Source organism: Miniopterus schreibersii (genome assembly GCF_964146895.1).
Source record: "Miniopterus schreibersii genome assembly, chromosome: 1".
Lineage (NCBI taxonomy): Eukaryota > Metazoa > Chordata > Mammalia > Chiroptera > Miniopteridae > Miniopterus > Miniopterus schreibersii.
In genome coordinates this window covers 43,468,827-43,495,239 of record NC_138101.1, presented here as the reverse complement: position 1 = coordinate 43,495,239, position 26,413 = coordinate 43,468,827, and the positions used below count along the sequence as shown (strand labels likewise).

Below are 26,413 nucleotides of genomic sequence, written 5' to 3'. Positions count from 1 at the left end.
TATAACAGCAACTTATTCTGGACTTGGGTTTGCTCTCCTGTTGAACAAACTTCTGCACACACCAACATTCACAGGCCTCTGAATGCCTGTCCACCACCATGGTACGGTGCCCAGCATTGGTTCTTGCTGAGAAACTAATTTTACAGCAATGGGCTCAGGCTATGGGGCTCACTGCTTCCGTGGGCACTCCATCTCCCTATGCCTGGCCTCGTAGAGAGTATAGTAAAGACCCATTCACAGAACTAGCTGCAATGTAGTCAGTTCGGCATACAGATTATTGAGATGGGCTCATGCCAGACCAGTGAGATAAAAGGTCATCACCCAGAGATTTTGTATTTGAAGACAGATGCAGTAACTGATAAAACTTGGGGACCCATGCCCTAGCCTGTTTGGCTCAAGTGGTTGGAGAGTTGGCCTGCAGACTGAAGAGTCCAGGTTCGATTCCAGCCAAGGGCATGTACCTCGGTTGCAGGCTCAATCCCCAGCCCTGGTTGGGGCGAGTGTGGGAGGCAACTAATAGATGCGTCTCTCTCATATCGGTGTTTCTCTCTCTCTCTCTCCCCCTTCCACTTTCTCTGAAAAGCAATGGAGAGAACATCCTCAGGTGAAGATTAAAAAAAAAACCTTGGGGACCCAGTATCATTTTAATAAATTCCTTTTTGATTAAATTATCTAGAGTAGGTTTCATAGAGAAAGTTCTAGAAGGATATATTCCAATGAGTGAAGAATGGTTACTGTTGACTACGTAGGAATTATTTGTATTTTCTACATTCTTTTTGTTAGTCTGTATTTTCTAATTTTCTTAACATGAGCATTAACATTATATTTCATTTTTATTGTTGACATTATTACAGATGCCCCCCACATCCCCCCCTTTCCCCCCTCCACGGAGACCCTGCCCCACCCAGCCCCTGCCCTCACCACACCGTTGTCTGTGTCCATGTGTCATGCATATATGGTCTTTGGCTAATCTCTTCACCTTCTTTCATCCCATCTGCCCCAAAGCATTAACATTTTTAATAAAAAATAATTCTAAATAATTATTTAAAAATATATGTCATCTTGAGTTTCCATGAAACTTTATGATCTATGACCTTAGGTACACATTTGTTATCAAGACTAACATGCCTAAAAAGGGGGGAAACCTCAGCAAGCTTGGTTCAGAATGAAAGAAAATTATGCTCTAAAGAAAGACTAAAGCAAATATTCACTCAAAACCCGGGAAAATGACACTCTAGGAAAAACCAATAGAACAATTCTACTTTTATTGATAAATAGTTGACATGTTATAACTATGCTATACTTATACATATTATAAATATTTATATATGTTTTAAATATGTGAGAAGACTACATGTGAATATTGATCTCACAGTTGGCAAAAATATATAAAATATTAATGAAGGCAGAAGGCCCCTGTGAAATGTTCGTAAGTATTTGTTATAAAATTTATAGATATTGTCAAGTCAAAGTGTCCATGGTGGGACATTCATCATAAATTTTGTGTAATGTTTAATGAGAGAGGAACATAGCCAAGTACTATGTAGTAAATAAAATCCATCTAATCATCTTCCTAAATTCTTCTACGCTGAGTTATTTTCTACGAGTCTTATTATAATCGCAGTTACAATCGTTCTTGATATTTATATTCTCAAGGAACTAAAAAAAAAAAAAAGATGAGAGAAAATTAGATTGGCAAACAAAAATTGTACAGTCCTGCTCACAACCACAGTCACAACCACACCCACACCCAAATTCACAATCTCACACTCTATGACATATATCCTCATAGTACTCAAAATCGCGTGTTGATCACTGGGCCATGGCGGACGGTGGACTTTGGCAGGTGGTTGCATAACATCAGGAGTACCTAGAGCTAATTCACACTTGTTTGGTGCCTAAGTCCAGGCCAGCCAGCTCAGCACAGCCTTGTGCTGCTCATTCCTGCTACTAAAGGCCTGGCTGTTATCTGTGTAGCAGACAGAATGAAGCTGTGGGTAATGCACAGAGCAGATAATCCAGCAGCAGATACTGCAATGTGTACGTAAGTATGTGTGCTCATATAACATATATGAATGTGTACCTACACAGTGTACATAGACATTATAGGAGTTAAAAGAGAATGAGTGTTCATACCTAAATTTAAATAAGTAATGACAGTTTGTGTGTGCATGTATATGTGTGTGTGTCTGTGTGTCTACTTATACATAAAAAATGACTATAATAGATTCCCTCCTCTCTTTTAGTAAAAATCTTACTGATAAAGTAGAGAATATAGCATGTAAGAATAAAGGATTTTGAGTGGCAGGGATTTTCAGAGGACTCAGATGTAGCCAGGAATATTATCTCTCAGTAGTTAATGCAGCTAAAAGAGTATTGCCAGTGTGTCAGACATGTGTCCTTTTGCCCAAAATTGAGCTAAATGTTCATCAACAGAATGGATTAAACCAGCAGGGAACAAATCAAAGTGAAAAAAAAAAGTGTTACTAAAAATGTTAAGGTAGAACTATGAATTGTTACACTTATCAAGAGCAAATAATGATGTTGTACACATAGTGTATATATAGATATATGAATATATACCTATGTAGATATAGATACATAGTCATGGCAAGAGGAATATACATGTGTGGATATATAGACACATTTCTATATCACAATTATATTTATGCTTATATATATTAACATATATAAATATATAATCACATCTACAATTATATAAGCATCTTTTATCTGTCATACATATAAATACATATAAATATGCTTATGTGACCTTATATACAGATCAGGTAGTTATTATAAGCACATAAATATATGTACGTATATTAAACATGTTTGGCAGCCTGTCACTGCTGCTGAAAGCTGGAGGAGACGTTTCATCCCAGCTGTGGAATGGAGCCTCGGCCCACCTCCACCTCACAGCCTAGCCTTCCCTCACCGTGCCTCTTGAACTGTGAAACCAGTCTGGGTCTGAGTTTGGTCAATATATTTACATGCCAGTAAGTATAACCTATTGTTAAGTCTTGGGAAAAAAGAAACTCTGTGTCCCATTTCCAGGGCCTCGGAGCATCTAGCCTGCGGGCCTCACGGACTGCGGGATGAGTGCGCAGGGACGCTGGGCAAACCCGACATTGCAGCTTGGACTCTGGCCGGTCTGGGCGGGAACTTCCTGCTGAACGGCCCCCCTGCCAACCACTCCACCCCGTTACCCGGAGTCTTCTAAGGGGGGCCAGCTTTTCCAGTTAAGGGAGGGGAAACTAGAAGGACAAAGAGAGAAAATGGGAAAAAGGCAGAAGACACTGGGGCCCCCGGAAGTGAACTTTGCCCAGCCTGTTTCCACATGGGGCTGACCATGACGACACTGTCAACCCCAGCTCCATTTGTCCTGACACAAGCCACAGTTCTGTCCTTAGATCTGAAAGGAAAGGAAACTTAAACATTTCCTAGAGCACGCCGAGTGTTCTAGCAGCAGTCAGAGTCTGCAAGGCACATGCCCTGTACATAGTCCCCTTTTACTCTGACCCCATTAAGGCCAAGCCCGAGGCAGGCGCATCAGTGGGGAGACAGCACCTCTGACAGCAGGAACCAAACAGGCAGAATAAGGAGAGAAAATGCCAGTCCTCTCCCTTGCCATGTGGGGGGAAGCACGCCCTTTCTCCCAGGGGCCTGAGGCCTGGTGTTCGCCCGTAGGAGGAGTGTTTCGACTGTGTCAGGGTGCTGGCGCCTCCCGTGAACAACCGTGAGCCCCTCGGCAGGTCTTCCCGCAGTGACCCTTGACTCACACTTGGCATCCTGTAGCCCTTCCTTTGAATGAATTCCTTAAAGGCAACTGGTCCACGAAGTTTTGCAAACTCTTCATCCTAAAAGAAAGTCCACATTTTAAAAAAACAGCAGGCAGAAGTTTGATTTCACACTTGTCCTAATTAAAAGCATTTGACTCTTTATGAAACACGTCATGTTAAACCATTTCCTCGTTTGGAATAAGTGTGCAGGCTACATTCACGAGTTCATGAGTACAAAGGCTTTCAAAGGATGTGCAACTTTCTCGCCTTTCCCTACCCTCTCTCTAACTCTTCTACTCTTCTAATGTAAGGATAAGTCTTACATTTTAGCAATTAGTCAATTACTGACTTAAAATGTCTGGAATCTAACCATTTTAAGAATAACAATTGTGATACTATGGTTTACTTTATTCGTAAAGATACATGCAGCCCTATGTTCACTGTAGCACTATTCACGGTGGCCAAGACATGGAGACCACAAGTGTCCTTTGAGAAATGACTGGAGAAAGAAGGTGTGGTACATACATACAATGGAACACTACTCAGCCATAAGACAAGATGAAATCCTGCCATTTGAGACAACATGGATGGATCTCGAGAATATCATGCTAAGCGAAACAAGCCAGAGCTCCTAAAACCCTTGGATTTCCTAAGTGCTAAGAGCCACAAAGGTGAAAGGAGAGCCTTGTGTTAGTTATAACAAACCCCTTTCAAGCACTCAGGCGTTTATGGTAATGAGGTGATTTTTGGTGAGCCCATAGGTAGTCACGTGATGGGGGCTGGTTGCCAGAGGAACCAACCATGTGATGAGAGGGTGGACACTTTCAGCTCCACCTCCCAATGGCCAACAATCAATCATGCCTATGTAATGAAGCCTCAGGAAAACCCCAGAGGGAGAAGTTCCACGAGCCTCCGGGATGGTAAACGTGTGGAGGTCCTGGCAGTGTGGCCCACCCAGAGAGGGCGTGGAAGCTTCCTACACACCTAGCCCTATGTATCTCTTCCATCTGAGTGCTCCTGAGGGTACCCTTTTATAATAAAATGGTAATCTAGTAAGTAAACTGTTTTCCTGAGTTTTGTGAGCTGCTCTAGCAGATGGTGGAGCCTGAGCAGGGGGCTTTGGGAACCTGCGATGCATATAGCCAGTTGGTCGGAAGCACAGATGACACCTGGACTTGAGATTGGCATCTGAGGTGAGGGCAGTCTCATGGGACGGAGCCCTTAACTCGTGGCATCTGAGTCCATCTCCAGGGAGACAAATATCAGAATTGAATTAAATTGTAGGACATCCAGCTGGTGTCCAGAGAATCAGAGAATTTCCTGGTGTGTGTGTGGGGGGGGGAGGCAGGGAAGCCCTAACACATTTGGTGACCAGAGTTGAAAGTGATAGAGGAAGAAACAGCAGTGTTTTTCCTAAACACTATATTTGCAAATTTTAGATCTTAACTCCAAAAGACATGATTATCAAAAAAGATTTGATCCAGCCCCAATATCTTTGGGGCATTCATGCATTCATATGTTTTTCTTCTTTCATTTATCTGAATTTAAAAGTCATATGCATAAGATTATATCATTGAAATTCAGTTATTTGAGACCATTTCACCTTCCAAACAAACTCACTCAATAATAGTCAAAAGTCATGTGTTACCAGAAAGACAGCCATGTCATCAAAGTGACCGTCCCTTACTAGCACACCACTGCACCTGTGAATTGTGAATTGGGGTGCCATAGCCAAGTGGCACCACCTCAAGTGCAGTTAAGTCAATCTTCAGGTATTACGAAAAAGTGTGATTTATAAAAATCATTACAGAACAACTCCATTGCTTTGAACCCTTCTTGTCTCTAAACTGCCTGATAAACAATCTTTCACTGTAATAGTTATATCAGCCATATTTCCAAAATTTAAATATTACTTTTTTTCATGAGCTGACCATAACCATTTTGGCAAACATCTTTACTAGCTTTTGCTGTCAAAATAAAATATTTTTGGAAAATGATTTGTAAAGACTAACAATTAGTCTTTAAGAATATATTTCTAGTAAGGTATATAAATGTTGAATCACTATGTTGTATGCCTGAAATTAATATACTATTATATGCCGACTATAATAAAAAAATTTAAGAACAGTATTTACCACTTAAGTAAAAATTATTGTTTTGTGAAAATAAACTTATTTAATTACTTAATTACTAAAAAAAAAAAAAAAAAAGAATATCTTTCCAAAAAGAAACCTTCTAGACACCTTAAAAGTTTTGTAACTATTTTTCTTTTAAAATATTCAATTGAGTGGTTTATTTTTTTTAAATGCAACTGAAACAGTTTTATGTTAGGTATTAAATTCATATAAATTTAGGCAGCTCCAAAAACCATACACCAAGAAATTCTGCTAACTATTATTTACATTATTGTGAGGCTTATATATTATAAGGATCTTGTATTCATAAGTTTGTGTCATGTCTTACATCTCAAAATAAGTTTCATACCCAGTACTAGAAAAGATCAAAATGACCATCTTTCCTCCAATCTAGAGGAAGTAGCTGATGAGTGATTTATGAATGAGTAGCCAAATTTGTATAGCATTTTACTTTTTTCAAAGTGTTTTCACACTCAGATCTGGGAGAAGTTTTGGACCTGTTGAAAAAGAGAAGTGTTTCACAAGTATCTCATTAGAGTCCTGCGCAAGGGTTATGTCAACACCTCAAGTTTTCAGGACCGCAGTGGGGATCTTCTTTCCATTAGATGCCTGTACGCAAGAGGCCAGCGGGCAGAGTTTATTCATAGTAGAATGAGAGTTCATTTTTGTTGGGCAGAGTTTATTCATAGTAGAATGAGAGTTCATTTTTGTTGTGTGTGTTTGCTGCATTGTGGTATCAGCCTTTGCCCCTCTCCTCTCAGATCCTGCAACTCTGCTGAATTGCATAAAAGAAGTTTCCTGATTGCAATTTTGAAATTCTTTAACATTCACCCATTGTTGATTTAAAAAAATAAATAGGCCTTACCTTTAGTAATTCAAGGAGAGCCCAGGATATTATATACATTCTGGGTACCGAGGAGGTCCTCCCTGGTCACACCACCCTCTGGACAGTCAGTTTATCCATGAAGCCCAACCAAGGATGGCGGGAGTGCGAGGAGGGGCTGCCCTGTCTGGAGACGCCGCGCCCACCTTGAAGCCGGGGGGCTTCCAGTCTGGCCATCGCCCCTCCCCCCCTAAGGGCCTGGCGGTCCCACTGCTGCTCACGTGTGAGCTCTCAGGCCTGACGCCAGAGGCTCCAGCCGCACTGGGCGGCAGCAGGCGACCCAGCCCCAGGGCGTGCCCATACCTGTCTCTTCTGCTCCTTTCTCGCGTTCTCATCGTGAGCTTTACGTAAGACCTTGGGGTCAACCAAAGGCTCATCTACCGGCTGCCTCTTCCACTCCTTGGGGTTCAGATACCAGGCTCCATATCTCATCTTCACGTACTTTGGCTTAGAACGATTCTACAGAAAATCACACAATTCCTGATTTCATTAGTTTTTGTTTTTCATTTTGATAAAAATTTAGCTTCTGAAATCAGTATCATTTTTTTTTTTAAACTTTTTATTTATTTTTTTTAAACACTCATCCAAGGATATATTCTCCATCGCTTTTCGGGGAGAGTGGAAGGGAAAGAGAGAGAGGCCTCGGTGTGTTTGCCTCCTGCACGCCCCGGCAGGGGCCAGGGGCCGACGGGCAGCGGGGGTGCGCGCCCTGGGCCCGATCGAGCCGGGCCCGCCAGCCTGCGGGCCGACGGCCAGCCGCCGAGCCGAGCGGCCAGGGCAGCGGCACTTATCTTGAATTTATGATGGATCCTTGCCGAAGTATTTTATGAAGTTTTAGTATGCAAACCCCAGGCATAAGAAACATGAAGAAATCTACACCAAGGTATGTAGTAATCACATTACTCAAAACTAGCACAAAGAGAAAACGTTAAAAGCAGCCAGGAATAAAACATCTCCGAAAAACAAAGACAAGGATGACGGAAGATTCTCATCGGAATCAGCCCAACCAAGAAGGCGGTGAAGCAGCATCTCTAAAGTCCTGAAAACAAGCAAGCAAACCAAACACTGTGAACCCAGAATTATAGACCCACTCAAAGATCTTGAAAAATGAAGGCAGATTAAGGATGTTTCCAGAAAAACAGAAGCTGAAAGAGTTCACCACCAGAAGAACTACACTGGAAGTGTTGAAGGAAGCCCTTCGGGCAGAAGGCCTGGGTGAAAATATATTTTGAACTTTTGCACCGTGACCCTCCATCTGCGAGTCAAAAGTTCACTTTTGGCAATAACCACCGTGGTTTATAAAGAAGCGTTTGTGCAATTATTTGTAAATACAAGGAATTAAGCAATTTCATTCAGCCCAGATTCCGGACAAGCAGTGGCTCAGGCCCCAGGTGTGATGGACATAATTTTTCTGTCCAGCAGCAGTTTGCATTTTACCCTTTAGGAAGATGAGAGGAAAATGGAAAATTTAAAGAGCTGATGTCAGCGGTGGAAGGCATAGTTTTCATAAAACTTATGCGAAAGGCAGAGATTGAAAACATCATGTGTGTAAAGACAGGTCAGTCGGTTGTGTTAGATTGTAAAGGACAAGGTTAGTATGTCCACAATGCTGGAAATATAGTATCGAAAATTATGTGTACAATGCAGAGAGTAACTAAAGATAATGTATTGTTTTTCACTTTCAGAGAAGGAACTATCTCCCACCCCCACCCCAACTTCTATTTTGGCACTGCAGTCTTTGTTGGATTGTCACATTTGACTTGTGTATTTGTAATAACACATTGTGTAAAAAAGTGGGAAAGTACTTAGGGGCCCATAGCACTTCCCTTTGGAACACAGCGTGTTATTTCCCGTTACCTTGTTCTGTTGGTGCTGGGAAACAGCAAGGGAAATGATCAGGCAGGCATGCGATCAGGAATGGTGGTGTGTGGTCAGTTAGACCCCCCCCAAAATTCAAGAATTATTTGGATATGAAATGAACAGTGTTCACAATCATTAACTGCAGCATTTTACTGTTGCAATAATAAATGTTCGCATATATTTCCACTGACGGTTAGAATTTCAACATATTAAACACATAAAGAGATGATCTCAGCATAGAAAACACATAGAACAATGACTTCAAGTATTAACAATAATGCCGTATGACATGCCTTGATTGTATAACTGACTTCATTACATGTATTAAATATTCACTCATTTAACAAATATTTACTAAACACAAAAAAAATTCAAGAATTGTACTGAAAAAGACTGGTGCCCCTTCTAGTACCAGGACTGAAGAACATTTAAGATTTTAATACAACTTAACTTTCGTTGATATTCTGTCTTCTCCCCTTTTGCAATTACCTGAGTTTTCCGCTCTGTTTCCTGGAAAAATTCTGACTCCTGCTTTTTGCCGAGTCTTTCGCCCTTCTTTAATTCCAGGGGAACCTGGTCAAGTCTCATCGCGTGGACCCCACCGAGAGCTGATTTGCTGTCATAGTTAATTTCAAACTGCTTCATGATGTATTCCTCATCAATCTTCGAGCTGCCCTGGAAGAGCGTCACATTGCACAGGTCAAAGGCAAATGGCGAAATGCTCCTTGCTTTCCTCTTTAATCTAAAGGAGGCATTTGACCATGGCTGGAGAAGTGGTAGTTTGGAGGAAAAGTAGAAAATGCTCAGTCGGCATTCACTGGAGACAAGAAGTACAGCTGACCCTTGAACAACGTGGTGGGAGGGGGCGCTTAGGGGTGCTGACCTCCAGCACAGCTGAAAATCCTATATAACTCTTAACTCCCCAAAAACCTAACTACCCTTGGCATTTTTGGGGAAGAGGGGTGCGAGTGGGAGGGGAGGAGTGTTGTTCCAGGGCCCTCCCACCACACCCCACCTGCCCTCGCAACCCCCCACCCTCCCCATCACTGGTGATGCCCACGTCCCTTTATACAATGGTGCAGCTCAGTGAATACAGCCAGCCCTCCGCACCTGGACTCCCAACTGCGGGTTGAAAACGATAGGGGCGTTTAGTTTTTAAAAATCTGCATCTAAGTGGGCCATCTTGTTCAAGGGTCAGCTGTATGGGACATCTGGAGGACTGTGTCACTGCCTTAAGACACAATTTAGGACCTGCAAGAAGTATGAGTCCCTGAGGGTGGCGTGCTAGGTTCCTAGGTAGCACAACTGAGGTGAAGATGAGACCTTGGTCATACGGCACAGAATATAAAGCTTGTCACCAGAGCAGCTAAATTATTATCTTACGTTCCTAAATTTCCTGCCTAGACATAGCAGTCTCCAGCGGTAGGGGTGGGAGAAGGGGAAGGGGCGGGATTCAGGTAATCCAGCCCGGCCCATTGTGGGCAGGCGGTGGTTCGGGCACTAGGTGGAGTGTGCGCCATCTGCCTCCGCCAGCTTCCGGACTCTAGTCACCCGGCAGGAAGTCCCCCTGAAGTGTGGAAGTCACCCTCTCCCACTCTGCCTGTCTGTGCAGCTGGGCTGGACATGCCCACTCTTGGCTTCAGGATTAAACATGGGACCTGGTCTAGCTGAGCATATGCCATTTCCCCACTCACTGTGCGCAAGTCAGGCACAAGGCATGGACCCAGGTTAGTCCAGTGAGGACGGGCCCTGGACTTTTTCCTATTGGAAAGTGTTGCTCTTTTCCCACTTAGGTTGCTACATGGTAGAATATAAGTTTTAGTGGCTACTTTTGTCATCTCCTGGGGAGAGACTACTGGAAAATGGAGTCAGATAGAGACGAGCATCCAAGAGGTAGGGAGAGGGCCTAAAAACATGTTAGCACCTAGATGCAGCCATGCCTGCAGGTCCTGATACCTCTGGATGGTTCCCTTTTCTTCCTGAATCCAGTCTGAATTATGTTCCAGTCACTTGCCAATGAAATAATCCTAAATAATACATTGACTAGAACCAACTAATGGACTCAAAAAATGGGGAAGGGAGCTTTCAAATCCTAGGTGGTCTCAGATCCAAGAAAAGCATGGGGAGTCTAGACATCTGCAGGGACCCGGGAACAGGAATGTGTAACTAAATAGGTTCTTGGAAGGAGGGCAGGAAAAGGCCTTGATGACTGAGTCAAAACTCTCTTCGTGTCAGAAAAACTTTTGGTAAAGGTTGTAGTCAAGCACAGCTGCCCAATAAGTATAACTGAGAAAAATGAGTTTACAGAGTGAAGGAAAGAGGAAAAGGATCCTGACATTGAAATGGAAAATGAAAATATAAAACAAGGCGGGGGGAAATGGGAAGATGTTGGCCAAAGGGTACAAATTCCAGCTATAAGGTCAGGAAGTCCTGGGGATGTAATGTACAGCATGGAGGCTATAGTTAACATTGCTGCGTTATATACTTGAAACTTGCTAAGTGAGTAGATCCTAAATGTTTTTACCACACACCAAAAAAAATAATAATAATAACGGTGAAGTGATGTGTAGTGATGAATGCAGTAACTAACCCTATTTCGGTAATCATTTTGCAATATAAACATGTATCAAATCATCACGCTGTTCACCTTAAACTGCACGTTATATGTCAAGTATATCCCAGTAAAGCTGGGAGAGAAAAAGATAAAGCCACTCAAAAAATATGAAATAACAATATGTAAGATATAAGCAATAAACATTCAAATTGGTTGCAAACTTGAAAGCTTTCCAGAAATTTCATCTATAAGAAACATTTCTATTATAAATGGTGGGAGGGTCATAAAGATTCCTTTATGACTTTGATTATTTGGCTTATAGCCAAACGCTGTTTTTTAATAAAAGGGACACTGAGCGTGACTTTAAAAGCGGTAAGCGTCAGCACCAACATACAATCGAGGTGGCCCACTCGCAGAAGTCCTTGACGGTCTTGCGCACGTTTTCATATGGGTCAGGACCGTCTTCCTTGAGCAACTCCTCGACGGCCTTCTTCTCTTCGTGGAGCGACTGGCCCAGACGCGGCCGAGGAGTCTTCTTGGAACTAAAGATAACGGATATTACAAGATGAGCCACCTGGAATCGAAGCGGGTGTCAGACAGGGTCTTGGGGGAAAGGAGGTCATAGAACAAGTATTTCCAACAGTCTCTTGCAAGCTCGCACAAATTATTTTAATTTTCAAAGACCCCATTCCTATTATCAATAACATAAAGTAAATCATGATTAGCTATAGCAATTAAAACTTATATAGCATTTTCTCATTATAAGGTGATTTTTAAGATTATGAGTACCGGTTATTAAGATATGTGCCAGGTGAAAGCATAAATTACTGTGCTTGGAGTCCGCCAGGGTTTCAGACAATCTTGACAAGAGAGAGACCCTTGACCTCTCTGTCCCTCATCCCTAAAACCCAGCCTATTAATAAGTCTGATGGATTTTAATTCTGTCTTCTTCTCTGGACTGCTGCAAAAGGCTCCTCTCTGCTGTCTCTGAATCTTCCCTTGGGATCCCCAACCCCCAATCCCTAACCCATTCTCTAAACTGCAGCCAAAACAGTCATTTAAAAATATACATCTGACCATATCCAATGCAGCCGCCCTTCATCCTTGATTAAACCCTTCAATGGCTTCTTTTTAAGAACTGAGATAAATTCGCATACCATAACAACTAGCTAATGGTTCGCTGAGGGTCAAGAATTTAAAGATGCTCCCAGGGATCCCTTCATATAACACTGCTCCCTCTTCCCCACCCAGGCTCTGAGCAGCTTGAAAAACAATACAAAGGGCAAAGACGGAAACCAACGTGTCACCTCTGTTACTGACAGCAGCCACATTAGGGGACACAGGTTAGGTCCAAGAGGACTTGTCCACTAACACCCAGGAATGGGCAGGTTGTTAAACCCTGGCCCAGCAGGGGACTCCCTTCAAGATGGGGGGGGGACGGAGGAGAACTTGTGTTTCCCATGAGCCAACTTGCTTCCCAGAGAAAGGAGGGCAGAGCTGAGAGGAGCATGCTCAGTTGTTCTCCCCAAATTTACCCGGGGGTACACTCAGGGGCCAGAGCAGTGCAGTCCTGTTCCCTTGCGTCTCACCCTCACGGGCAATTATGCGAATACAGTGGATTTTCTCTCACTCCACCTCCATAGGGGGGACTCGTGTGACTAGCAAAGCTCTAGGGGCCCCTTCCAAACGCCCCGCCCGTGGCTCTGAGCCCTCGGGAGTGCTCTGGGTGCCGGGAGTGGGCTTCTCTCTAGTACACCCACACTCTTCAGTGCCTGCCAGTGACGCCATTTAATTGCACAAGTCAAATGCATGTCCCAAATCTGTTTATGTCAAGTATGCTTATTTCATTGCATTTACATTTTTAATTAAATATCACATGAGTTGGGAAAACAAGCGTGTGGTACAAAAGAGAGTTGTTGCTATGGAAATTAAGCTCAGAGCTTTGGAAAGATTTAGTGAAGGTGTCATTACTGCTGCGATTTATGCAAAAAAGATGACTTGGAAATCCAACCAGCAGACCCACACTCACAAAAAGGCTTTACGCTCAAAGACTAGAGTGTGAAGGCACAGTTGTGTTCCAGAGTAAAATAAGATGTCCTAAGGACTTAAGTGTCATCGTTTACGATTCCCTGTATTAACTTTGTTATCCAGCCAACTCCTGGTCCCAGTCATGTGAATAAGAGGGCTTCTGCCATAAATAATTGAGAGCGCCTCTGTGGCCACTTAGGCAGGCTGTGCTCAGTTTCCTCTTCTCCAGCAGCTCTCACAGTCATGTTGACACACCCGTGCTTCCTCCACCGCGGGATAATTCACACCCATTAATCGAAAAACACTATTTAGAGCAGGACCGAAGGCCCCTTTCCCTCCTCCTCAGTCACTTAGTTACTTTTGCTTTTCTAATCTATTCTAACGATGAGGAGCTTTGAGAATGTTTCACCAGGTGACAGGAATGAGCGAGGGGTTTAGACCAATACTTACAGTACCGGGGGGTCCTGGGTGGGACGTTTTTTAAGCCGTTTTGTGGGTTCCTTCGGCTTTTCCTTGACGCCCTCACAATAAGCCCATTTGTCCTCCAGTTTCTTCTCAGGATCCAGCACTTCAAGCACCTTTTTTAAGAGCTACACACAGAAAACAGTTTTAGAGGGAAGAAAAATGTGCTGAGAATGGGGGCCCTTTGATTCTAAAACAGAGCAGGCCACCTTGCCCCTTTGCTTTTCCCATCCAGTCAGTCAACGCGTTCATTGGTTTCTGTGCAGGTCCTGGGCTGGGGGCTGGGTAAACTTCCATCACCTAGACATTAGGTAGGCTAACTGGACTGAAATTCATCTCCTCCAGGTGGAATGGTCTGCTCGGGTCCCCATCTGTCCCTCTGAGTGCTTCTAAAGAATTTCTGTGGGTTTTGACTCTCCAGCATCTATTCTTCCCCCTACAAATGACAGTATCTAGATTTTTCTTTGGAGATCCACCTCTCCTTCCACTCTCAGTCCTCATGGTCTGAACTGGCCTGACTCCATTCTCCGCCTACAGGCAGGCCAATCCTGTCAGGACTAAACCAGTGACTGGTTTGAACAGGCACATAACCCAAGTTGGACCCCTGGGAATGAAGCTATGGAATTTTGCTGAGCCCATGCAAACATAAATGTTCTTTATTCTGGGTAGAATTTAAATCTAGAGCTGCTGGTGGTCATCATGGCACCAAAAAAAGAGATCTGGCCTCAGAAAAAGCGAACACACCTAGTTGGGAGGTCAAACATGGAAATAAGGGCACAATCCCATGAGCCATCTGAGGGGATGTGAAAACAGGCTGTCATGACTCAGAAGCTCTGGCCTACAGGAGGCAGTGCAGGAAAGCCTCAGGTGGAAAAAAATTGGTTAGAAATTCCACGTGTCCTTTCTATACACTTCTCTGCCACTGATCATTCATTCATTCATTCATTCATTATGTACGAACATTTACTGAGTGTCTACCATATGGGTATTGGTAGTACACAGTAAAAGACACAAGTCTCTGCCCTGTAGAGCTCTTATTCTAGTAAGGAGCCCAGCAGTAACAAGTGCTATGTTGAATAACAGATCATGGTAAGGAATAGAGCATGAGGGTGGAAGGGAAATGTTATTTTATACATTCTAAGTAGGGGACATTCCAACAAAGATCTGAAGGACGTGAAGGAGTGAGCTGGGCAGACATGTGGGGCAAGTGTCCCAGACACAGGAACAGGGCTCTGAATTGGAAATGTCTGTGACGTACACAGGCAGAGCAGGCAGGGGGCCAGAGTGGCTGCAGCAGGTGAGAGCAGAGCAGTAGGCAGAGAGGTTGGAGGGGAAGCAGAAGAGGTGGGGTGGAGATCAGAACACACAGGGCCTTTGAGACAACGGCAAGGACTTGACTCTGAGTGAGAAGGGGCTGCTAGGGGGCTTTCTGAGCAGCTGTCAGGCTCACTGTGTAGGGAAGAGACTGCAGGGGTGGGCTGGGGGCACTTCTAGTTCCCTGCCCAGTACCCATTCTGCTCTTTTTCTTTAACAATTTTGTTCTGTATTGTGTTCAGTGTTGCCATGCCAACCAAGGAACTCCATCATCTAGAGGCCCCAGCATCTAGGAGCGGTCAGATGAGTGAGCTGTTTACTGGGAAAGCTATCACAGTTGACCCTTGAACAACGCGGGGGGGAAGGGGTGCCGCCCCCTGCACTGTTGAAAATCCACATAGAACTTCTGACTCGATAGTTGGCCCTTAGCATCTGTAGATTCAACCAACCGCAGGTCAAAAACAGTATTTTAGATCCACGGCTGGGAATGTGAATACACTGTTTTCTATATGTAGTTGGTTGAACCTGCACAAGTGAAACCCGTAGTTAGGAAGGGCCTCCTGTATTTACTGAAAAATCCCTGGATAAGTGAACCTGGGCAGTTTGATTCTGTACAAGGGTCAACTGTATTTGCCTAATTAAAAGACAGCTGGCATGTGCCCTTTAATCTTTGCCCTTTCCCCCTTCTTGTTTGAACGGCTGCATGCCTGGAGCTGTGGAAGCCTTTTGGAGACACAAGGACTAGACACATGCTGAGGGTTACGGAGCTGAAAGTCGAAAGATGCCTGGGGCCACGGCGGCATAAAGGAGCTGCTGCCCTACCCTGGCCTGACAATTTGGTGGATTTCCCTTGTGACCTTTCAGGTTCTCCAATGCCTTATACCCATCAGTTAGTAACTACTTATGGACACCTCCTAAGACCAGGTTTAAGTGACAGAAGTAGGACTGAACAATCCCCCTCTGATCCCCATTAGGTTCCTCCCCCAAAAGTAACAGGCAAAGTAGACTGGGAGACCTTCAGGAGAAAAGTAGGCGAATGTTCCCAGGAGCTGGACCTTTCTAAGTTGCGCAGCCTCTAAGGAAGCACTGGGAAAGGCTGCTGAAAGGAGGCTGCGCCAACCCCCCTGAAAACTCTCACCCTGCGAAGCCATTGCTCATTCTCTCCTCCTTAGAAACATGTCACCCCCTAGAGGGAGCGCCCCAGCTACCTAAGGAGAACTACTTTCTAGGCCTGTGAGGCCCCTCCCACCCCCAGGACAGGAGGTCACCTCTGGAGACACGCTTTTTTCCAGGTCTGGGTAGCGAGCCAGGGGGTGCGGGGTCAGCTGGGCCTCGATGTCCTCCAGGAATGCCTTCCGGGCCAGCTGGGCCGGCGAGAGCTTGGAAAACAGGGTCGCCTCCTTGAACAGCTTGAGCTGATTCTTTGGAGCTTTGGGATAAGTCTGGGGATGCTCCGGAAGGCCCCGAGTGATCATATTATCACAAGGAGGGCAGCCATACCTGAAGTCATCCAGTCCATTTTTCACAAATACCCACCGTTTGGTATTTAGGAAATTGGGGTATGTGGGCCTGTCCTCGAGTTTAGTAAAACACTGCGAAGACACATTCTCTCTATACCTGAAAAACAACACGCCCGGTTATATGGACCACAAGGAGGGGTGGGGGGTTGTAGGGTTGTAAGGCGGCTTTTTTGAGGAGAGGTGGGGAAGGAGGGGCTCGCATGGAGAAGGGTGAGTTAGTCCTACTCCTAGTTCGTGGCGCATTATCACTGGTCTGTGCAAGGCCCCTCTCCTGATTCCTTTATTCTACGTAACCCCACACCCCCCTCCCACTGCCCTCCCCTGCATAAGCAAAGCCACTCTAACAGATTTGTGATGCACCCTGTTGTTTATACACATCCTTATAATGTCAGTATTATCCTTTGTGTGCATGTATTCTTAATTTACATACAAGTACTATTCTGTTTTTCATTTGTTTACCAAGCACAATTTTATAAAGGCCCATCCATGTCACTGTGTGTAAGTCTAGTTCATTTTCATCAGCGGCTGCCACCACAGTTCATCTATCCATTCTCCTTGTGAGGGGCACTCACAGTGACGGTCCCTTCTAGGACGCCTTCCTATCCTTTAAAGGGACACAGTGCAGTGGGAAAAACCTGGATCCCAGTGACAACTTGCCCCTAACTAGCTGAATGACCTTGGCACTTCATTTAACCTCTGCGGGCCTTGGTTTCCCCCTCCCCCTAAACTTAGGGGGTCAAAGGTTGCAAACTGGCAGTTCATGGGCTTCCTTGGGCCTACAAACCTATCATTTGCCCCCCTTAGTGTTTTGATAAGAATCATAATAGCTAACATCTATTGAGAACTTTTTATATAACAGGCACTGTTTTAAGTCTTTACGTATATTAACTAATTTAAATCTTATAATGATCCTATGAAGTAGGTACTAGTATTATTCTGATTTACAGATAAGGAAATTGAGGCACAAGTAAGTTAAAATAAAATTTAAAATAATAATAATTTTTAAAAAACGAAACACTTGTCAAAGGCCCCACAGCTGATAAGTGGGAGAGCTGAGATTTTAATCCAGGTCATGTGACTTTGAGAAAGATGCTTCCCCACTACACCAGAGCTTCTGACATATAAAAAACCTCCTGTAAATAATCTGGAACTAAATCAGGAGCTCTGGGAACACGGGGTCTACCTTTCCATGTAGCCAAAATTGGTATCATGGCTGCCCTCTTTGGACAAGTCCTATGCTCTCTTATTCCCAGTGTCCACCTCTCCCCACTGCCTTATACCCAGCCTGCCTCCCTCGGTTTCCTTAAGCACAGTCATACAACTGAAGCCTCATAGAGTGTGAGAGCTGGCAGAAGCCCTGGAAGAAATCGAGTCCACCTCCTCAGTTTGCAATGAGGAAACTGAGTTCTGAGAGGTGAACAAAGTAATCCAGTCTAGAGGGAGGGCTTCACATGACCTCACGTTGCCTCTCATAGCTAATAAACTTAACCTTGTGCATTTCATTAAGTTCATGAAAAAAAATATTCTTGACCCAGAAAATAAAACCCAAAACATATTATCTAAACATTTACTATTTTCACAGTCATGAGTATATGGTACATGGATATTTCCACCTTTATTGGGCATTTGTCCTAAAGAAGTGAATACTTTATGTTCACACCAAAACCTATACACAAATGTTCATGGCAACTTTATACATAATAGCCAAGAAATAGAAACAACGATGTAAATGTCCTTCCACAGGTAAATGGATACACAAATTGTGCTCCATCCATACCATGGGATACTTATTCAACAATAAAAATGAACGAACTATTGATGCGCACTGCATCTCGGGTGGATCTCAAGGGCTATACTGAGTGAAAAAGAGACAATCTCAAAAGGTCTTACATTATATTACCTTATTTATCTAACATTCTGAAAAGAACAATAGCAAAGAAATGGAAGCTAGTGGTTGCCAAGGGATGGTGGGGGTGGGGAAAGGAATGATGATTTAAAGGGGTAGCACATCTAAAGGGGTTCCCTTGAGGAAACAGTTTTGTATCTTGATGTATATACATGACAAAATTTTACAGAACTATACACACAAGAATGCAAGTGAAAGCCGGTCAAGTCCGAGTGCGGTTACAGCCGACGCAATACACTGTGTCAGCGCAGGTTCCTGCCCGGCCACGCGTTACAGTTACGCGCCCTGGCACCGCTAGAACAAGGGGGGGAGGGTGCCTGGGGCCTCTGCACTGCTTTTGCGACTGCTTGTGAGTCTATACCTCAGAACAAAAAGGCTGACAAAATCTAAAAAGTTTGAAAATGGCCAAAAAAAAAGGGATTCCCAAAGAGCTCATAGTTGCTAACATGTGTATAAGTGGATACCACATACCAGTAACTGCTTCGCATGTACTGTGTCGATTAATCCTCACACCAACCCTATAAAACTGATGGTTCTTATCTCTCTATTTTACAGGTGAGAAAACTGAGCCCAGAAGGAGCAACCAACATGCCAAAGGTCACCTTGCCAGCGAGAGGAGCGCTGGCCTTCGGCTCCAGCCTGTCCTCGCCCGGGATATTTTTCCCATTGCTTTTCGGGGGGGCGAGGGGGGGCAGACAGACGGAGGTCAGAGAGACACCGATTGATCCTAGACTTCGGGATCTTTACCGCCGCCACCCCCATCCTCCGAGAGAGCGGAGTTCCGTTCTCACGAGGAGCCCGAGGAGTCAGCAAAGGCAAAGAGCCTGCGGTCGGCCTGCGGCGGTGACCCCGGCTCGGAACCGCCGCCCCGACGCGGGCCCAGCTCGCCGCTGTCGGCCGCTCGGTGGCCAACGGCTCCCGGGCCGCAGGCCCTCCGCACGGCTGCCGGGGCCCGGGGCCAACTCGGAGAAGGAGAGTCGCAGGCCAAACCAGTCTCTCCGGGGGCCCTGTGGCCGTCGGTTCCCCTCTGGAACGGGCAGTTTAACCTACAACCTCTGGGGGGTAAGGGCGGCGGGAAAAAACGGTCTGCGAGGGGCGGCGCCGAGCGCTGGTTCTTTTATATTCTAATCATTGAGGTGTTGGGGACCGTGGAGAGGAAAGACAGGACGGCCTGCGGCTGGGCCCGCAGGGGCCATGCGCCACACCCAGGCCCGGGCCAGCCCCCGCCCAGCCCCCGCCCAGCCCGGGCTCAGCTACGACTCAGCCCTCGGCCAGACCCCGCCCAGCCCGGGCTCAGCCCCCGCCCCCGCCCAGCCTGGGCTCAGCCCCGACTCAGCCCCCGCCCAGCCCCCGCCCAGCCCGGGCTCAGCCCCCCCCCCCCCGGCCAAACCCCGCCCAGCTCCCGCCCCAGCCCCGCCCCGCCCCAGCCAGAGCGGCTGCAGGCGCCCCCTCGCGGCGTGGGCGGCGCTTACCAGGGCCCGCAGTTCATGCCGAGCCTGGTGAGCGCTGTGGGCCTGAACAGCCGCCGGCGGTCCGCCATCGTCGCACTAGGCTTCGCGGTGGCCGCTGAGCCTTTGGCGATTGTGAGTTTGGGCTTCTGGGGTCGCTAGGAGACCGCGCAGCCGCGCGCTGCGCAGATTCGCTCCGGGCACGAGCAGCCCAGGCGCCCCCTCCCCCGCCCGCGGCCCAGCCCCGCCCCCGCCCAGCCCCAGCCCCGCCCCCGCCCAGCCCCTCCCAGCCCCTCCAAGCCCAGCCCAGCCCCTCCCAGCCCAGCCCCGCCCCAGCCCAGCCCCTCCTCCTCCCAGCCCAGCCCCGCCCCTCCCCCTCCCAGCCCAGCCCCGCCCCCGCCCAGCCCAGCCCCGCCCCCTCCCAGCCCCTCCCAGCCCCTCCAAGCCCAGCCCAGCCCCTCCCAGCCCAGCCCCGCCCCAGCCCCGCCCCTCCCCCTCCCAGCCCAGCCCCGCCCCAGCCCAGCCCCTCCTCCTCCCAGCCCAGCCCCGCCCCTCCCCCTCCCAGCCCAGCCCCGCCCCCGCCCAGCCCAGCCCCTCCCCCTCCCAGCCCAGCCCCTCCCCCTCCCAGCCCAGCCCCTCCCAGCCCAGCCCAGCCCCTCCCAGCCCAGCCCCGCCCCAGCCCAGCCCCTCCCCCTCCCAGCCCAGCCCCTCCCAGCCCCTCCCAGCCCAGCCCCACCCCGCCCAGCCCCAGCCCCGCCCCCGCCCAGCCCCTCCCAGCCCCTCCAAGCCCAGCCCAGCCCCTCCCAGCCCAGCCCCGCCCCAGCCCAGCCCCTCCTCCTCCCAGCCCAGCCCCGCCCCTCCCCCTCCCAGCCCAGCCCCGCCCCCGCCCAGCCCAGCCCCGCCCCCTCCCAGCCCCTCCCAGCCCCTCCAAGCCCAGCCCAGCCCCTCCCAGCCCAGCCCCGCCCCAGCCCAGCCCCTCCTCCTCCCAGCCCAGCCCCTCCCAGCCCAGCCCCGCCCCCGCCCAGCCCAGCCCCTCCCCCTCCCAGCCCAGCCCCTCCCCCTCCCAGCCCAGCCCCTCCCAGCCCCTCCCAGCCCAGCCCCTCCCAGCCCAGCCCCGCCCCAGCCCAGCCCCTCCCCCTCCCAGCCCAGCCCCTCCCCCTCCCAGCCCAGCCCCTCCCAGCCCCTCCCAGCCCAGCCCAGCCCCTCCCCCTCCCAGCCCAGCCCCGCCCCCTCCCAGCCCAGCCCCGCCCCCGCCGCCGGGAAGCCCCGCTTTTCCCCCGCGGCGCCCTCCTGCCCAGCTCAGCGCCGCCGCGCCTCAGGGCTCCCCCCGCCCGGGTGTTGGGGACCGTGGCGGGGGAAGGGAGAGGGCCGGGTCCTCGGTTTCACTGTGTTGAAATCTGGGAGGACGTTTTCATCTCCCCGCTGAAATTTACCCTGAGCTGGGCCATGTCCGTTTTGCTCACCGTCTTACAAAATCTGCTTCTTGAAGGAAAGAAAGGAAGGAGCATCTGGGGAGAGCAGGAGGAGAGTGGAAAGACGGGAAGGGGCAGGTGGATGGCTAATGCTGAGAGGCCTGCTGGCGGGAGAGGGTCCCCGAGGCCTTCCCTGCCTGGGCGGCCTCTGCGGGGTGCCCGCGCCCCCCGCCAGCCCCCAGCCGACCCCCGTCCGTTCCAGCCCCCAGCCGACCCCCGGTCCGTTCCAGCCCCCAGCCGACCCCCCATCCATTCCAGCCCCCAGCCGACACCCCATCCATTCCAGCCCCCAGCTGACCCCCCATCCATTCCAGCCCCCAGCTGACCCCCCATCCGTTCCAGCCCCCAGCTGACCCCCGATCCATTCCAGCCCCCAGCTGACCCCCCATCCATTCCAGCCCCCAGCTGACACCCCATCCATTCCAGCCCCCTGTTGACTCTCTGTCCCTGACCCCCTTCCAGCAGCGAAGTTACCATCCAGCTGGCCCTGGCAGGCAGGGGCCCATGTATATGTGGGTTGCACGTTTGGTTTTGCTAAGTTCCCTGGCTACTTCTGGGGTGTTTCTGATTTAAATATTAAGCATTGCTTCCAGCGAGAACAGCAGCAGAGCATTCTCCTGTCTCAAAATTATTACAGTTGTTAAGCTGTGTCTGTTATGGCAGAATAATTTTTGTAGTCATTTAAAGATGCCTTCTCATTTTCAGACTCTCTGGGAATAAATTAGTTCCACCTTTGGGGATCTATTAAGTACCTGGATGGCATGAAGGCGGCCTGAGTGGTACCCGGCCCAGCAGCGCCGCTGGCCTGTGTGAAGCTGCCTTCTCTGCCACAGTGGAGGGAGTTCTGGAGCCCCGCCACCTTAGGTGATCCTCGCTCTGCCACTTAATAATGAGGCGCTCCTGGGCACAGTTGCTTAAACGTTTTCATTGATTTCCTAGTCTGAAAATGGAGGTAATAATAGTTATTGGGGGATTCAGTGAGCTAATAAGTGTGAAGAACTTAAGGGTGCTGGCAATACAGAATCCCTCAATAAGGGCGGAGCGCGATTCCTGTCTCAGCTGCGAGCTGGGGATAGTCCTGCCTGCCTCACAGAGTTGTTATAGGAGTCAGCTAATGGAGAAAGGTACAAATGTAATCATTATACGGAGCCCGATTAGTTTTTATTATCTTTGATAATACCTTGGATATAGTTTGATGGATTGCAAATTCAAGCTTAATTGCTTCGAGGAAGTAGGATGTCTCCATACGAGTGAGAGTCAGGACTGTCCACCTTGCTCCTAGTGCTGTGCCTGGCGTGCGGTAGGTACTCATTTGACAGCTGTTGTCTGTTAAGGCCATGCTAGGCACTGCGTGGGGATGCGAGGCAATGGAGAAGAAACAGGCTTGGTTCTTGCCATCTTGGCACTTAGTTTCTAGTGTTTGTTGCATGAATTAAGAAGAACACACGTATTTTCATCACTTTTGCATTCTCACAGGGCAATATTTGCTCCGTGTAGTGATTTTGTCTCCATACCTGGTAGAGACAACTAACATTTTTATTTCACCACATCCCATACCTTATTTATAGTCATTACCAGGGAATCTCCATTCATTCTCTCTCTCTCTCTTTCTCTTTTACAACACAAAGGTAAAATGTGTTGCATATAATCTAATGAGTAGATGTGATTCAAGAGTGAGGATGATGGTGTTCAGGTGTTTTTCTAGCATTATTGCCAGGTAGTGTGACCATTCCATTTCCAAATAAGATTACTCAAGTACGTGTAACAGGATTGCTATGACTGCATCTTTCCCATGCAAGGACTAATTACTCTCTGCAGCATTATACAACATACTCAGCAATGCTTAGTTCTCAGTACTTTCCAGAAAAAAAAAGCATTTGAACAATGAAAACAACAGAACTTTAAACTGAGAAATTATAAAGTGGTCTTGCGTTAGTAGGAACCCTTGGAATCTGGACAAAGTGTTATGAACCCTTCCTGCAGGACTACATTGAGCCTAGACAAGCTTACCCTCAACCCAGTTCTCACAGAATTTCCACTGATAAATTCAAAACAGGCATGAACTTGTCAAGAAAAAAAACAAAATCCATGAGGAAACAAGACACCATGACTAAGAGTCAGTAGAAACAACAAAAAACAAAATCAGATTATAGAAACTTTATTGGAATGTTCAGATGCAGAATATAAATAAATGTGGTTAGGTATAAGCATATATGTTTACATACATAAAATAAGCATGCTTAATGTACTTAGGAAAGAATAGAGGGAATTGGACATGTGAGCAAAGTATAAGAAACTATTTTTTAAAGATAGATTTGAAAAAGAACCACATAGAACTTATAGAAATGAAAAATATAATCATTGCAATGAAAAACTCTGTAGACTGGTTTACAATAGGTTAGAGCAGCCGAGGAGAAAATTGGCAAACGCAGATAGCTCTGAATAAATGCCTGGAGTACAGCAAAATAAGTAAAGAAATAGAAAATATGGGAAAGAAGAGATATGAAGATACGGAGGAAAGAGTAAAAAGGTCTAACACACTTCTAATCAGATTTCCATAAGAAAATGGTAGCGAGAATGGAAAAGAGGCAATATTTTAAAATGTAATGGCTGGGAATTTTCCACACTTGATGAAAGATACGAATCGTTGCCCCAGCTGGTGTGTCTCAGTTGGTTGAGCACCCTCCCATGAAGTGAGAGGTCACGGGTTCGATTCCCGGTCAGGGCACAGGCCCGGGTTGCAGGCTCGATCCCCAGTAGGTGTTGTGCAGGAGGCAGCTGATCAGTGTTTCTCACATCAACGTTTCACTCTCGTTCCCTTTCCCTTCCTCTCTCACTAAAATCACTAAAAAGATAAAAAGATGCAAATCCTCAGTTTCAGGAAGAACGATTGACCTCAAATAAGATAAATAAGAATAAAATCTCATATAGCATTTCACCATGAATACAAACGACAAATAGATGGCATTAAGAGTCGCCGAATAGAAAAGATACATTACTTACAAAGGAACAAGTAAGTAGACTGAAAGCTAACTTCTGAAGCAATCACAGAAACCAGACAGTAAAATAATGAAGGTTTTCGTGAAAAGAACCATAAATTTAGAATCATGTGGTTAGCAAAACTACCTTTCAATAATAGAGCTCAAGAACATTTTCAGACAAGCAAAAAAGGCAGAATATATCATCAATGGACCAAAATTAGAGAAAATTCTAAAGGTTGCACTTTGAGTAAAAGGGAAAAAATGAATATTATAAAATACAATAGAATGCTGAAAAAAGAAAATTGTAAATATGTAGGTATTCTTTGAAACACATCTAGTGGAGATTAACGAAAATGTATTTTTCTGAAATACTGAATTTTTAATTTAATTGAGGAGCGTAAATATATTGGTCAGGGAAGTATAAAGGAAGATGCATCAGGCAGGTATCAACCAAAAGAAACCTGGTGTAATCATATTAATATCAGATAGAAGAGAATTTAAGGCACAAAAAGATCATTAGTGATATATAAAGATTACTAAAGATTATTATGCAGAATGGTAAGAGGTTCGATTCACACACACATGAATGCACACTAGACAGAGGTTTACAATTCTAAACTTATGCACCTAATAACATAGGTTTAAAAAAAGATAGGCCTAATAACATAGGTTAAAATATAAAAAGAAAAATTGATAGACCTGCATAGAGAAGTTGATTAATACGCTATTCTAATAGGAAATGTTTAATACAACTCTCAGTAATATATCAAATGACCAAAAAATATCTGTAAGGAACCAAGGATTTAAAGTTTATTCTAGTGGATATATGTAGAACTTTGCATCCAACAATTACAGAAAACACATTCTTTTCAAGAACATGTAGAAAATTATATTTGCAAGTTCATAAAGCAAGTTTCAACACATTTCAACTGGTATCATTTAACTCACACACACTGATCACAATGCAATTAAGTTAAATATCAATAGTATACTTACAAGCATTTATATGAAAATAAAACAAATAATTTGAGGGTCAGGAAGATATCAAAATGGATAATTTTCAATAAATGTAAAAATATCAATAATTGTGGGATGCAGCTGAAGTGATACTTAGAATGAAATGACCTTAAATTGTTAAACTAAAACAGAAGAAAGGTTAAGACCTAAATAAATGGGAAAACATCCCATGTTCATGGATTAGAAGATTTAATATTAAGATGACAATATTACCAGTCAGTATATCAGATATACTGAAATAACCCAGTTGAAAAATAGGCAAAGGACTTGAATAAACATTTCTCCAAAGAAGATAGTCAAATGACCAGTAAGCACATTAAAAGATGCTCAACATCATTGGTCATTAGGGACATGCAAATCAAAATCACAGTGAAATACTACTTCACACCAACTATAATAAATAAATGGCTGTAATAAACAAACAAAACAACAAGGATTGGTGATGATTTGGAGAAATCATGTACTGTTGGTGGGAATGTAAAATGGTGGAGCTGCTGTGAAAAACATTTTGTCAGCCCTCAGAAAGCTAAACATAGACTTTACATATGACCCAGCAACTCCACTTCTAGGTAGATACCAAAATAATTAAAACAGAGACTCAAATATTTGTTAATCAATGTTAATATCAACATTATTTATAATAACCAAAGAGTGGCAACAACCCATGTCCATCAGCAGACAAATGGATAAACACAAAATATTTATGTATATAAGGGAATATCATTTAGCCATAAAAGGAAGTTCTGCTACATGAAAGAACTTCGAAAACATTCTATTAAGTGAAATAAGCCAAATGCAAAGGAACAAATATTGTATGACTCCACTTATATAAAATATCTAAATTAAGCAAATGTATTGAGACAGAAAGTAAGGTAGAGGTGACTAGGGATCGGGGGTAGAAGGACTGGGAAGATGTTGCTTAATGGACAGAGAGCTTACCTTTGGGATGATGAAAAATTTTGGAAATAGATAGTGGCAAGGGTTGTACAACATTATACGTGTATTAATGCCACTGAATTGTACTCTTAAAATGGTTAAAATGGCACATTTG

General features: G+C 45.9%; 1 protein-coding gene across 1 annotated transcript; it reads right to left on the bottom strand.

The window, feature by feature from the left end:
• Positions 1–1,237: 1,237 nt before the first annotated feature.
• On the bottom strand, positions 1,238–20,138 carry FAM47E (family with sequence similarity 47 member E). The gene is made up of 8 exons (XM_081144811.1): positions 19,917–20,138; positions 16,287–16,635; positions 13,693–13,832; positions 11,609–11,756; positions 9,150–9,335; positions 7,104–7,259; positions 3,783–3,860; positions 1,238–1,659 (listed from the first exon to the last, which is right to left on the bottom strand). Exons 1-8 carry the CDS (start codon positions 19,982–19,984, stop codon positions 1,594–1,596), a joined length of 1,191 nt encoding a protein of 396 aa, XP_081000937.1. The 5' UTR covers positions 19,985–20,138; the 3' UTR covers positions 1,238–1,593.
• Positions 20,139–26,413: the final 6,275 nt, after the last annotated feature.